At 41.2% G+C, this 15,649-nt stretch overlaps 1 protein-coding gene across 2 annotated transcripts in view; it reads left to right on the top strand.

Annotated features, from left to right (window-relative positions):
• The first annotated feature begins 5,028 nt into the window (after window positions 1-5,028).
• Window positions 5,029-15,649, top strand: part of LOC117757388 (ephrin type-A receptor 6-like) — a 44,632-nt gene continuing 34,011 nt past the window's right edge. Inside the window, exons 1-2 of one of the 2 annotated variants that reach the window (XM_034578518.1) lie at window positions 5,029-5,762; window positions 13,993-14,057. In XM_034578518.1, the coding sequence (XP_034434409.1) occupies window positions 5,684-5,762; window positions 13,993-14,057 (144 nt within the window). In that variant the 5' untranslated portion in view covers window positions 5,029-5,683. The remainder of the gene's footprint in view (window positions 5,763-13,992; window positions 14,058-15,649) is intronic. The other variant, XM_034578510.1, reaches the window with a different exon arrangement.

Below are 15,649 nucleotides of genomic sequence, written 5' to 3'. Positions count from 1 at the left end.
CTTCAGAATTAGGGATTCCTCAAACATCTCATTACCTGTAGTCTTGTTTCTCTGTTGCTCCATACGATGTTTCATATGTTCTGAATTGGTCAATAACAGTGACGCTGTCAGTTAACAGACACTTTCACACACTTGTGTACAGGGGGGGTGTAGAAGGTTCAGTGTTTTTGTATATAAAAGACAAAACATTCAACTGGCTTGTCAGTTGAATGTGTTCTGCTCATTAATCTGCTCATTTGCTGTGGGATATGTCTTTGTTTGAAAAATGAGCAACTAAAGAAGTGTTATGTGACGCTCATTTCAGAGAAAACTATTGATGGACAGCAGACACAAACAGTACATCCCTCCATTAACTATACCGTTCATTCTTCAAGGGTTGCAGGAGCCTTGAGCCGCTCGTCTCTGACATTGAAAGCTATTCCAATTAGTCGGATGTAAAACATATAGTTCCTTTGACTGTGGGAGGAAACTGGTATAAAGTCTACATGGGAACACATTGGCCAAACCAGGGCTACAACCATCCGCCCTCTTGCTGTGAAGCAACTGTGTTAACCCTTGCACTGCCTTAACACCCACAAGCAACAGAATCAAATTAAAATAAAATGTTATCAGAATTTATATTGATATCATTATTATAGTAATTTGTGAGTGATCCACACTGGACACAGCTGCCGTGCACCATTTCTGGCTCCTTGGCAGGAATCCATAGACATTCTTTTGCTTGATGAATTGAACTTTAACCAGTATTAACTAATATTTTCTAGAATACAGTTCAGCCCAAAACTACTTGTTTAAATTCTTTATTTGCATTTATTTATTTGGCTGATGCTTTTGTGACATAGGGTATACATGTTAAACGTGTGATGATGAACATAGACCAAGTCATGTGAACTGTAGGGAGAGTTAAATGAGTTATAGTGTTTGCACAGCAGAATCAATACAGGCAAAAGAGGCTGCGATGTTCATTTTCTTTGAGGATTATCAGTAATAACTTTAAAAACATAAAACACTTATCTCAAGAGTGATGCTCATTTATATATAATGGTTAAAATGAAAGTAATTTATCATGATCTGGGCATTTCATCACAATCTAATTTGCATCTTAGATATAGTGTTTGAAAGTGATGCAATAGGTCAAATTCAGATGGTTAATCCTCCCGAGAGCACAAATGCGCTCAGTGTGTTAAGTGGAAATATGTTCATGAGATTCTTCAACAAACACACACTATTGATTCATCACTGCACTCCTACAACATTGAGTCATGATGGGGAGAAAATAAAAGATAAAAACCGAGACAATCAGAGATTCCATCATCTGTAGTCTATGTGTTCTCCATCCATGTCAAAATCTGACATCTGCATCACCCACAATGCAACTCTACCACTGACAGTTCAGTCAGAGAGAATACTACTACTACTACTACTACTACTACTACTACTGCTACTACTACTACTACTACTACTACTACTAATAATAATAATAATAATAATAATAATAATAATAATAATAATAATACATTTGGTTTATAGCCGCCTTTGACAGCACAAGGTCACTTTACAAGGCAGAGTATAAAAACATAACGAAAAAATAAAAATATATCGAAAAAATGATCCAGGATCCAGGTGTGTTGTGCTGGTAGCAGCCTCCGTAGCCTCCAGCTGTGAGCCTCCAGCAGAGATGGGGAGAGATCTGCAGAGTTCTGGGGAGTCTTTCTGACTTCACCCCCTGGGGTATTTTCAAATTTGCAGTCTTCATATGCCCCAAATGCTGCGGACTCCAATGGAATCACTTCAGGGAATTTAAGGCAATTTCCAGACTCGTTGACACATCTCATGCCCCAACCTCATGTTTTCACTTCCTGTTTTATTTTCTAGTAATTCTGTTCTCCCTTTATTTCAGACGTCATCACTTCCTGCCTGAAGTGTCAGTGTCTCTTAGTCTGCGTGTTTCTGTCAACTCGTCACCAGTTTCCCAGCTGGAGGTTATGAATATCCAAATTTCATGGATCTGGCCAACTTTGTTGAGATGTCATGTCTGGACAAGTGGGCCAACAAAAAACAGTTGTCGTGCTTTGGCACCACTGCTCGTATGGAGAAAAAATAGAATCATGAGCATATGAAAAGCATTCACACTCCTCTCACTCAGCAAGAGGTATATTCAGCAACCCACATCCCACAGCCACAGGCAAGAACAAAAATGAAAACAAAAATGAAAAAATAAAGAAAGGTACTTAGAGTAAGGACAGTCTATCAAAATCCAAAGGTTTTCCAACATAATGAATCCGAAATAGTTATTCCCAGTTATTCTGTGGTGTTGTGCTGTTGAGTTTAAACACCATAACGCTGTAAGAAGACGATCCATTCACTCTATTTATACTTGTTTTATTCTGCCAAGTTTAGCAGACTGCCAACATTAGTCCCTGGAAACCAGAAGCAGCAATATCACAGCACTTTGATTTAGTTAGCGACATGAAAATAACTGGAAATAGGAGGAGAAAGAGTTTATGGTTTATTTTTGACTAACACTGTCTGTGCTTAGCAGATGGCACAACACACATATGCATGATTTAAGATCTGAACACAGTCAAACTTTTAACCAACTAAGGCAAAAAGTTTCCACAGATTCAAAGCCCTCAGTCGTCTGGTGCCTCTGTCCATGGTGCTGAAATGCTGCAGTCTCCAAGCTGCCAGCTGCGATGTACTCAGAGAAGAGACAGGCTCTATCTTTGATCTTTTTTCAGATGAGCTAAATTGTCATTAACAAACATGACACTACTCTATATCTTCATTTGTCTTAAGAAAAATCACAGACCTTTCTATAATACTGTAACCACAGTTGACTTGTGACTTTTTTTCTAAGCTTTCAAAAAACACGTTTGAAGTTTCTTCTGTGTGTTCAAGGTGAATACAATCTCAAAAAAACAACTAAGACTGGAATGCAAGAGGAAGGCAGTGCAAGTTGCTGGATTTATAGAGAATGTTTCACAAAGACATCAACATTGAAACTTTTGGAGCCCCAGTCGGCAACAAGTAAACTTTTAAAGTCAACTGGATGAGTCATTCTATCGTTATAAGGCAAGTCACTTAAATGTCTACATTCGCTGGGTATCTACAACACCTTTTTTCTGTAGAAGACCTGTAACATACAGCGAGAGCATTTCTTCTTAGCAACCACATAATGGAGCGACACTTGTGAAGTAGTTGAGGCAGGCGACTCAAGCTATTCTAGTCATGTCACGTGGCTCGCTGTCCACAACCCTCTTTTATACACACCCTCCCAATTTGGCAGTCTATTTAAGCTGCTAGGATTTTTCATCTCTCCCTTCGCTTGTCAATGCCTCTGCTGCCCCATGTCAGCGTTACGTCGATTCAGCCCCTCCACCTCCGCAGCATCAACCTGCAGGCTCCGACAGGGGGTTAAAGATAATGGCTCATCACTCCCCATTATATCAATGTTAGAAGGGATGAATTCGGAGCCCATCAAACTCTGTGTTCTGCTGCTGCTGCTATAAAAAATCCAAACGTGAGTTGTCTGGCTGAACTAACATTTGTTGAATTGTATGCACTGAATACTGCAGTGCATCCTGAAATAACTTGAGCCGTCACCTTAACAGTAACAGTAACTGATTGATGTCACCCATCGGTCCAAGCAGCTGAGCTGTGACTCTAGTGGCAGAAAGGTTATTATACGTTCACCATGACTGTGGGTGCCTGGGAACTTCTATTGTGTTAAAGCTCACAGACCATTAGTCAGGACAGGCAGGAGTATTAGAGGGAGGGAACTTGTGGGTTCAGAGGGTTTGTTGTTGATGAGCAGGAACTGCAGAGTCCTATCAACTGTACTGTGACATAAATGTGAAACATGAACATTTACAGAAGCACATTAAAAGAATACGTGTTGGTAACAGGTGATGCTGTTTTATTTTTTTCTTGGAAAACATCAACAGTAATCTAAGACCTAAAATATTGAATGTGTCAAAGGGCGAAACATATTAATGAATTAATGTTGTTCTCCACAAATCTATTATGGTGCGAGTTACATTCAATTACAGTCCATAAATGGGCTGCAGTTTTACTAACAATGCAGTGAAGTGATTCATAATAACATGTAAATGAGTGTGTGTGTGTGTGTACTTGTTTTTGGTACCTCATTAGGACCTTTTCCTGTACAAACACTGAACCAAGGCCTTCTGTTAAACATGATTAGAGGTTAGGGGTAACATGCGCATTGTGGTTATGTTGAGGTTAAGAATTGGTCAAGGTTAAAGTAAGAGATGAGTTTTGGGTTAAACTCAATGAATGGAAGACAATGCAAAGTCCTAACAAAGGACAAAGCTGCATAAACCTATATGTGTGTGTGTGTGTGTGTGTGGTCCAGGTATTACTAATGTTGTTGGGTCCTAAATCTATTTAAACAGTCACATCCTGCGGACTTGTCTTCTTTGTGGAGGTCCCTAATGTAAATTCAATTAAATTGTAAATTAACTGTAAAGGGGGAAGACGCGTTTTGGTTTTAGGTTAGGTTTATATTTAGGTTAATGTTAGGTTTAAGTTGGTATAAGTTCAGGTTTGGGTTACGGTTAGGTTTAGGTCTGTCTCCAGGAACTCAATGTAAGTCGATGTAACGTCCTCTAAAGTCACGGAGGCTGGCTTGTTCGTGCGTGTGCGATTGTGTTCCTGTACGTGCGTGTATACCTTCAACCCCCCCCACCACCCCCCACCCCATGCCCTGTATCATCTGGTATCTGTCTGTCTGCTCGCCTTCCTCCCCTGCCACCATAAATAGGAACTGGCCCAGACACATTACTATTCCTACAACATAATCCAATGCAGGTATAACCTACATCATAGCGCAGGGGTGATACAGTCGTCTAGTAATGGCTTCATATTTCCTTTCACCACCACCACTTCCTCCTCCTCCTCCTCCTCCTCCACCGAATCAATAACAGAGCAGGAGCCCACACATGTCTCCTCCTCCTCCCCCTCCTGCTGGTGCCGTTTTATGTGATGCAAAGTGAGGAGTGAAGACCAAGTTTGATTAGAACGCATTGACTTTGCTCCTAGATCTCAGACTGTTGTGGAGGAAAGTGTGTCGTCTGCGCCAGAGAGAGAGAGAGAGAGAGAGAGAGAGAGAGAGAGAGAGAGAGAGAGAGAGATATGCACGCAGAGATACGCACGCAGAGATACGCAGAGAGAGCGAGAGAGAGATGTCGGTGTCTGAAAGTGAAGCTGGAAGTCCGGGATTCTCCCACGTTTTGGGATAAACACGTTAAATGACCAATTTACGCACTTTTACGCAAACACTCCCCGGAGAAGTTCGCTTCTGGGCACTTTCGGGAAAGTCTGCGCCTGTAGATGTTCTGAGATTTAAAACAACTGTTCTTCACGATTTTTTCTTATTTTTTATTTGAACTCTCTGCACCTGAGGTCGTCGGGCTTTCCGTGCGCAATGGCTGGTTGTTTACGTCGTGTGTCTCCCCGTCTCCGCATGGAGGGATTCGGGATGCTCGGCTGAGAGAGAGAAAGACAAACACAAGTGCTGTGGATCCGACAGTGACCTTCTGAGAGTGGATACCGGGGAAGATCTCTGCAGCCTCTTTCATGAAACCTCTTTACCTTCTGATCCATTTCGGAGTCTGCGCTGCGTTTTAGTCCAGAGCGCACCTCAGTGTCTGACTCAACGATGAGCTCCGGTGGGAAAACCTGCGTGTTTCTGTTGCTGCTCAAAAGTGTCCTGTCGGACCCGGGAACCACGAACCAAGGTGAGTGTGTTATCTACATCCGACCACAGACTGGGAACAAGATGCATCCATTTAACCATTTTACAGTCCTAGTTCCTACAAAAGTGATGGACACATGCACAAAACACAAACTTACACAACACAATGCAGTCTCCTTGGTGCGCAGTCATAAAACATAGAAAGCATTTATGTTTAACAGTGGAAATTTGCATATTTATAGAAAATCGTATCTTATCATATTAGTACAGACTGTGTATTTTTCACAAATGATGCTAAGCTGTTACAACTTGGTGTCTAATGGGATTTACTTCAGCTGTTCCTGTCTTTGCCCTGGCATGTTGTTGGCTGAACAAGATGACAGCTGGATCAATCTGAAGTTGGTGAAATAACATCAACAGAAATCAAAATTTAAATTCTAAAAATGTACAATTTTTCCCAATTTGTTGTTGGAACAGAAATATTCAGTCTTATCTTCAGGAGATTTCACAGTTGTCCTAATCATTGACACTGTACAGTTCACAAAACACAGGGATAATACTGTTTAGCTTTTCTTTCTTTTTTTACCCCAACTCTGCTTCAAAATCGATTTATTCAGCTCTGGATTTGACAAAGAATTCCCCTTTAAAGATTAATTTACAGCCTGAACATGAACCTGAAACTGCCGGGTTGCCCTTGTCTCTTCTCTTGGTTTAAGCAGGAGCTCACAGTTGATCTATATTTACTCCAAATCATAAATACTGTATAAACATTCACCATTGACAGTGATATCAATGTTTCAGTTTTTAAGTATATCAGTTAAATTGAGAATTTATCAAAGAGCACACATTAAGATATTTACAGACTCCAAATCCATGTCGTGTGAATCCAGTCTTGCTTGTGGTAGTTTTGTGTATATAATATAATCACAATCACTGACATTGAATAGTTGATGACAAATGTCTAAGAAGCTGAACATGCCAGTGTTTCAGGAACCTCTTCAACCCAGCTGGACTTATATTATCTTTGTTCTGAAATATACAAAACACACATTAACATGTTTAAAGACTCAAAATACATGAGAAATGAAAAGCTCCCAGCTATAGTGACCACTGAGTGTCACAGTAAATGTCAGCTTTACTGGTGCTTTTGAGCTCTGCCTCTGTCTATGATGGGTCCGTGTATTCATGGGTGAAAATATAAAGAACTCCGGCCCCTACACAGTCCCAGGAGGATTCCTCACACGCTCTGGTTTCTGTACTTGCTGCAAAGAAACGTGAATTTCATTACGCTGATTCTGTGGCTGAAATTAATTACGTGAGAATAATTTCCCACTTTTCAGAATCCATTTCCAGTCACAGGGGCAGCGAGTGCAGTTGCATAAGTATGAGAAACACAGAACATGATAATGTTATCTCCCCACATAAATCACATGGGTAAATGGGTCGCCATATCATGTAATCGCTTCTTGACATCTTCCACTTTGCACGTTTGCAAGGGGTCAATTTAATCCTCCTTCCTGAATGTTTAATGTTTAGGGTACACTTTTTCACTGGCACAAATGTCAAAGTCTGCTTCATTTTTCTGTGTGTGTGTGTGTTTTATCCACAGGATGTCTGTCTGCCTGTGGTGGTGGCAGATTTGAATTGAAGGGGAGGGAATGCACACAGGGGAAACTTGAAAAAAAAAGAAGAAGACGGGTTTAATATATAGTGAGAGCCGGCTGATATATGCTCTGTGTAGGTGAAATTTATCTGAGTGAGTTTTGTAATGGGTGTGAATCCCTCCTGGGCTGAGAGATTAGATGCAGCCTTCATACAACAGCTTATTTATTGGTTGTTTTGTTGTTTGAGGTCAATATAAAGATAATTGTGCTATAAATAATGTCCAAAAATATCGGTGAATTCTCCTCCAAAGCTACGCAGTTTATGTGATGTCTTAAAATCGACTGTTCTCTAAACTCCCAACCCCTTTAGCTATTGTCGCCCCTGCTTGACTTTCCACTCTCGCACAGTACAGTTTCCGGTGATGATGCAGATTCACCATTGGAATTCTCAGTTGTGTTTAAAAAACGTTAAAGACTTTACGTTTTCCAGCTGGCGACCCAATGAAGTTACAACTATCAGGCGGTCGTTTGTTCAAGTGTCAGTTTTTTGATAAGTTTGGTTTTAAAGGGATAGTTCACAGAAAGATGAGAAATCACTCATTATCTACTCACCAACACACATCAAGATGGTATCATTTAGACCATGTTTTTAGCCTAAATGTCCGGACACGGTTCCAGAGGAGGATATCGGCGGACATTTAGGCTAAAAACAAGGTGTAAATGACACAGTTTCAAGTCTGATTTGAATGCCGGGGCTTACGGACACTTGGATGACACCACAGGATCAGTATGGAGGCATTTTATGTTATTTTCTGTTGGGGTTTTTTTACGTTTGAAGAAGTGGTTGCCATTTACTTCAATTGTATTGGATTTGGCTACAACACTGTTTACCCCTGAGACTCCAAAAGTGTTTTGTGGACTCAAACACTTCACCCTCCCCTCCATCGGCACAGTGGTGAGTGGATAATAAGTGAAGTTTCTTTTTTGGGTGAACTATCCCTTTAATGAGCTATTTGATGTTACACAAATGAGGTGAAACATTACGACTGACAAGTGAGACTGACTCATGATTGGTCGAGCGGGTGTCACTCACTATCACAGCTCCGTCCCATGATCACTTTACTGCACAGACTAAGATGGCAAAGTATGTGGGATATATTTTGGCTTCATTACTGGATAGTGGGAGGAGGTGGAGACGTGCCATCCATCTTAATACACAGTCCATGTTCTAAACCAGGTCTACAAACAAGATGTTTCAGTCACATTTTTCAGTTACTCGTGTCTGATGGAACGGAGTCGCTCCCGTTTTAAACAGTCCAGGTGACTGCACCGGTTAGATGTGGCCCACGCTTTAATGGTGTACATCCATAAATACAATGAACTTATTTCAAAACCACTGAAACCTGGTCCCTTACTGCACATGTATGTGCCCATGCATGCACCATTGGGATAGGGGACACATGTTTTAGCACTAATCAAACTTACCGAGGGCACTTTTCAACACCATGGAAGCCGTGAACGCAGCACTTTCATAGATGAGCTCCTCACAAAGGAAGGAGTAAAGACCAATTTTCTCTTCAGCATGACTGCTAACCGTTAGCATACTAACAGCTTCTGTAGGAAGAGTCTCTGGGACACAAAGGCCAGCCAGCAGCTTGTTTAACTGCACATTGTGTGATTGACTCAAACGTACACACCAATCAGTGTGGACTTAGGACATGTGATGCCTTGTTTATGTGTTTAAGTGATAATAAAGTGGGACAGAACAGGATGAACTTCTATGTAAGAAGTTTGATATCATGTGTATTATTTAAATTCTGATAAAAACTGGGAGGATTTTGAAGTGAATGTTGAAAACCTGGGACATTTTCAGCGTTTAGCCGACACATTATTCAGCACTTGAAACATAGGTAACAAATCACTTAATCAGCTCAACGCTTTTGTATTCCTGTATATAGTGTGTACTTTAAAAGGATGAGCCTGACATCTCAAGCAGTAGCATTTATGCAGATACTGCACAGTCTCCCTCTTTCATAAGAGGAGGCCACATCATCTGTGTGTCAGGATCAGGTGTATTAGTTGCTGCCGTCGACTTTTATTTTCATGTCGTACAGAAAATAATGATTCCTCCTCTCACAATGGCTCCCTGAAACCACATCCTGGAAACTGCAAGAAATAGAAACAAGAGGCTTCACAGAAATGTCCGTGTCTCCGGAGGATCTCAGCCCAGTGCTTGTCTTCCCGAATATCCTCAGACAAACCTGTATGTAATTGAGGACTCTGACTTAATGTCTGGCTTTTCCATTCTGCTAAGGCCCAGGTTTCAGCGAGGTGTCATCCAGAAATACACTGCAATTTTCTGCAAACTACTGCTGGGCTGTGAAGACTGTTGTTGTTGTCAGCGTTGTAAACGAAAAAGTCTACGTGATGCATGTGTGACCTCCCAGTAGGTTATAGTGTCTATTTTTTGGAGTTGTGTATTTTTCACATGGTGCAACTGGAACAAATCCATGCCCTGCACGCCGCTGACTGAAAAACAAGATGTGTTGTCATTACACAATACGATGACAACACAATAGAGGTCAGGTCTGCAATACATTCTGTTATTACAACATACTATCAGGGTAAATGCTGAGATTTGTCGAGAAGATTGATAGCACTGTCATGTCTGTATCAGAAATGTGAGGTTAGAGTCAGGATTAGGGTTAGCCCAGCTTATTTTAGCATAAATCCTGGAAGTAAGGAGTCACAAATCTGCACATCAGTACCTCCACACTAGTTGTATATATTTTCTTTATCTGTGCACAAACAGTGATGTACAAAGTGGAGGAGTTTCAGACGGGATGAAAACTTTCAGAACTTTGTCTTTCAAGAACACAGCAGAATATTGTCCGGGTCAGACACGTTCACAACAACAGGGAAATGTCTGGATCATTCAGGCGCGGCGTGGCGTCTGGGCGGGGGATGTGGAAGACAGCACATAATGTATGAACTCCGCTGCGGACATCCTGTTCTGTTTACTTTAACACCGTTGACAGCTCTTTTTGTCCAAAGCGCTCCAATCTCATTGTCTCCCCAAGTTGACATCTGACTCTTTTTCCTCCAGATATTTGTATTCTTCCCGTTTCACATCCGCCACGTGGCAGTAACATCATCAGCTCCCCCACTCGCTCACTGTGAATTCGCCAAAAGTTTTCCTGCTGCGTTCCCACGTGGGCTCACTCTGACATTTTCTTGACATTTTACCCGCGGTCTGGCAGGAAAAGATCCGGAAAATGTCCAGAGCAAGTGACTCAGACATTTCTCACTCAAAGGCCCTCCGGAGAATTTCCAGAAAAGTTCAGTGCACGTCAGCGGCTACAGTAACTTTTAAGAGTCTTCTCGTTACTGTGAGTTCATTGCACAACAAGTAGAGAGAAAGCGGATAAGCAAACTGAGGATTTTGAGGATTCAAAAGATTAATTCCCTCACTTACGGAACACATCGACCTGTAACATTGGTGTGTCGCACTGTTCTGTTACATGTCACAAAAGAAACTGTGTCAATATACTGTTATACAGATCACTTTTCCACACTTTATTTTCTAAAATGTAACAATTTTCCATTGGTCAAGGAAATTCAGAGAGGAGAGTTGTACATTATTGAGTTTCCACAGACGATCCCCCGACAAGAGTAATATGATTTGGCCTCCTGATAAATGCTGGTCGGTGTGGTGTGTGTGTGTGTGTGTGTGTGTGTGTGTGTGTGTGTGTGTGTGTGTGTGTGTGTGTGTGTGTGTGTGTGTGTGTGTCTGTGTGTGTGTGTGTGTGTGTGTGTGTGTGTGTGTGTGTGTTTGTGCACTTTGAGTGAGAAAATCTGTGTATCAAATTCATCTTGGGTGATATATTATTTCCTGCCTCCAAGGATAGTTGCAGGAATTTAATTATTTTATGTCTACATTAGTGTGTGTGCATGTGCTTTTGCATGTGTGTGTATGTGTGTGAGTGCACAGTATGTTTGTGTATAGGAGGTGAACAGAAAACAGTGAAGGCAGTTGGTGGAAAAAATTGGCTGCTGTCAAACATGGTATGGAACATTACTCATGGTCATGAAAGATTGTTTTTCTGAAATCAATGTCTCTGTCTCTCCTGCTCTGTCTCACACTGCCCCCCCCCCCCCCCCCCCCCCCCCCCTCTCTCTGTGTGTCCTGCTTTTGAACCGAGCCAAGGCCAAGTTATTATAAATCCAGCCCTTAATTACCAGCAGGGGATCAAGGCTAATTGAAGCCTCGGTAAATATTGAAGTGCTTCATTTAGTCTCTCCAAAGTCTATCTTCTCCAGTATCTTAACTTATTCTGACAGCAGAAGCGACCACGGTCCAGATTTGACGGAGTCCGCCGTACGTTTAAATGATGGGTCGTCTGAAGATGTGACAGCTTTGTCTATAACGTGGACCACTGAAGTTGGATGCACTTTATTGATAGAGATTTTAATTAACCGCCTGTGTGGAGACGAAGGAAATTGCACATTCATCATATCAAACTGATGCAGAGCCTGAGCTGTGACCCGAGTGCAGACAGTGTGAGGCTGTGACACTTGTATGCACACATCATGGACAAAGATAACATGCCTCTCATAGACTTTAAATACAGCTGGACGACGTGTCTCCACTTCCTACCACTATTCAGAAATGAGGCCAAAATATCTGAACGTTTTGGTGCCAGATTCTGTGGAGTAGTGATCGTAGAATGATAAACTCATGAACCCACAGATAAACTCAACCAATCACAAATCAGTCCCAGAAAACATGAAAAAACAACATGAACAAACATCAGTGTGACAAGAACTACCTAAAGCGACAGAATCCATCTTTGAGAAACATTTGTCGTGTCCTATCCGCAAACATGGAGGAGGCAGGGTTTGTTACCTATACTGCAGCCAGCCACCAGGGGGCAATGGAGAACCTTCGGCTTCACTTTTGTGGAGCTGTCACGTCTTCCAGCTAAGTGCTCTCCCAAATAACACCATCAAGCATCTGTCTTTTTAAAGGATCACTGTCGGATTTAATTATACTAATAAAACTTTATTTCTACAGCACTTATATAAACATGGTAATAAAACAACACAGAAGAAAACAAGACAAAAGAAACATAATAAAGACAATCTAACAGAAAACACTCACAGGATGATGTCACAGCCATAATGAATTCATTCTCCTGACCAGAGGGTAATAATGTCAAGTGGTCACAAGTTTGAACGTATAAAATATCATTTAGTTTTCCAAGAGCTCTCTGTGCTGCCATGTCTGAATTCAGCCGACAGACACGAACACACTCTTGACCCAGAATGAAACATTGAAGTGAGTGTGAGTGTCTCTCGTCGTGAAAATCACGAGATCCGTTCATGCGTCTATCTTTGCATGTCGGGCTATTTATCCGTGTGTCACACATGAAACTGATCTGATTATCAAGTGACCAGAATAATGTGGGACACTTTGGGCGGGTGAGCTTCCAACTTGTTTGACTTAGAGGAGAATAAACCTGAGGCCAAGATCATCATGTGTATCACACGTTCAATAATCCATACAATGCTATCACACCACTGTTTCAACCTTTTTTATATACAGTCTACTACATCCACTTCACTTTGCAATGTGAACTACAATATGCTTAGAGAAAAATTGTGGTCACCGCTAAATAAGCTGTGCTAAGAGTCTTTATATTCTGCTCAAAGCGCTTTACAGTTGCCATGAACCCATTCACACACACATTTACACAGTACATTCACACATCCATGTGCAATGTGTGTGGGTTCAGTGTTTTGCCCAAGCACACTTAGGCACGCAGAATGGAGGAGCCGTACATCCACCTGCTGTACCTCCTGATGCACAGCCGCCCGGTTAGGTGGTTACAAAAGTTTAATTACAATTATTATAGCTGCAAATGTGATTTCAGATCTGTGACAGGAGGAACACTCCAGTGTCTTGTATGAAAGATGTCCCAGACACCCGTTCACCATCTCGACCTCCACACTTATCACCTCGCTGCCTGCAAAGCACCGTACTTCCTGTAATTGGACGTAAACTGGCGTGCAATCATCCAACCATCGTAGGTGTTATTTCTCGGGATACTGAGCTGTGCTTATCCACTAACTCCATCCATACACGTCTATTTGCTGACTGTATTTCTCTTAAATGAGTTTTAATGAAGTCACATTGTGTTTAGTTAAATATTCAACATTTCCATAACAGTCCCTCGATCTTTCCCCGGTATTTATCCATGGCTCGTCTTTGAAGTCCCGGCACAGAAAACTGCTGACCTCTGAGAAGGAGAGCACTAATCTTCCAGACTTCACCTATAGATGGAGGGCGGATCGGTGCTGTCCGGGACTCTCCTAAGAGCTGTTATTTCATAGGTGGTTGAATCTGATAAGGGCTTTACAGCTCTGTCAGCTCCTCATTGACAGTTTGATAACTGTTGTGTGCTCTCGTCCTATTTTGTCACCTCCATTTCTCTTCTTTCTAAATTCACTGCCCAGCCTCTCTGGCACTCTCCCTCTCTTCCTCTTTCCCTCGCTCGCTCTCTCCCTCTCTCCTGTCACTGTCTGTGCTTGTACTGTCGCTCTCTTGCTCTTTCTCCTCCATTTTACATGAATCTCTTTTTTTTTTTTTCACTGCCCCGCTCTCTCTAGTGGTTCTGTTGGACACTACAACAGTGCTGGGAGAACTGGACTGGAAGACCTATCCTGTCAATGGGGTAAGTGACTTTTCACATGTTTTAAAGTGCTGTAAGAAGATGTTTTTGTCTACTTTAAATGTGGCCAGTCAAACACATAAAACAAAAATGAAATGAATCAATGAAATGAAACAACACCAATTTTTCGGGTTTAGTAGAGCAAAGATTAAAATCAAACCCTCAAGCCAGATTAGATAAAGTTTATAGATGTAATAAGTAACACTTCTTCATTAAAATGTCTTCACATTTTATTCAAAGTAACATTTTAGTTGCCTTTTAATTGTGTCATATCCGATTTTCCATATGTCTTTACCCGTCTCTACTTCCAGGACAAATAATGGATGACAAAGTAAAAACACACCAGCCAGTTTGCCAGTCAGCTGTTTTTTACCTCCACTGTTTGTACTGGTTAATTGTAATGGATCATGTTTATTGATTTCTGTCGGCTGCCTTACACGAGTAAAACTTCATTACCTCATCCATGAAAGTGATCTCCACCTGGTAGATTTTTATTGGCAATGATGCCAATGAAGACAACAAATCCCATGATCCTGTGCTGTTGTACGAGGCCCCTATAGCAGCCAGAGTCCCATATCGTACATTTAACTCAGATATAGACAGGAGACAGGACAAGCAGAGGGAAGATGCCAGTTCAGTCATCAGATCATGACCGGACCAAGTCATGTTTTCAGAACATGAACACAAAACTATTTACATTGAAATCTATCAACTATTTATATTTCAGTTTTTGTATTTCAATATTAGTAAGTACAATCGAATAAACCAAAGATAAAAAGGACCAATAAGGATTCAACTTCACTTGAAAAGCTGTTCAAGCAATCACTTCATATGTATCCCCAACATCTAAAAAAAAAAACTTCACACTAATGTAGTCCTCCTCCTTTCGACCTCCACATCACCAGGCTGATGCTCATTGGCTGAACTTCCAGAAGTCTCGACAAACGTCAAGCTAAACTGTTGATAGTATCATTTTCTGTCATTCTTAAATGGCACCGCAACTTAACAAACAAATGAACTTCTCCCAACTCCAGAAGAAAATGGAGCTGCCTTTGTTGTTGGCAGCTTTTTAAAGATAATTTTGTCATTTTGTCAATTCTCATTTTATGAGCCCAAACTTTAGTTGGTCCTGTTTCCCTGCTTCTCTCAGCTCCATTAATGATTAAATCACATTAAGCTGAAAACAATATTATTGATTTCACAAGTTAGACTGTTCCTGAAACATAAAAGGTGAAATAAAACTCTTCTTCTTGTGTCTCTTCTCGTGTTTAGTTTTTTTAATAAAACACATGTGACAGTACGACTGTGTGGAATGAATTCAGATTCAATCAAGCCTTTAAAATATCTGGAGATTAAACTAATATAACTGTAGCATGTAATTCTTACAAGGCTCGGCCTGGAGGGGAAACGCTGTAGATTTCACTCTTACGAATATTTCAGCAGGGACTGAGCAGCCATCGGCAACAACAATAATTTCCCACAATGTTGTGTCTAATTCGAGACTTGAGGTGGTAGAGAGACTGCTTGTGCTTTCAGGCTATTATTAAAAGTGTAATAAATCCTTCGGAGCAAAACCAATAAATAGAAACAAAATA

Source organism: Hippoglossus hippoglossus, chromosome 3 (assembly GCF_009819705.1).
Source record: "Hippoglossus hippoglossus isolate fHipHip1 chromosome 3, fHipHip1.pri, whole genome shotgun sequence".
Classification (NCBI taxonomy): domain Eukaryota; kingdom Metazoa; phylum Chordata; class Actinopteri; order Pleuronectiformes; family Pleuronectidae; genus Hippoglossus; species Hippoglossus hippoglossus.
The sequence above is the reverse complement of the archived record's forward strand: the minus strand, read 5'-3'. Positions and strand labels throughout refer to the sequence as shown.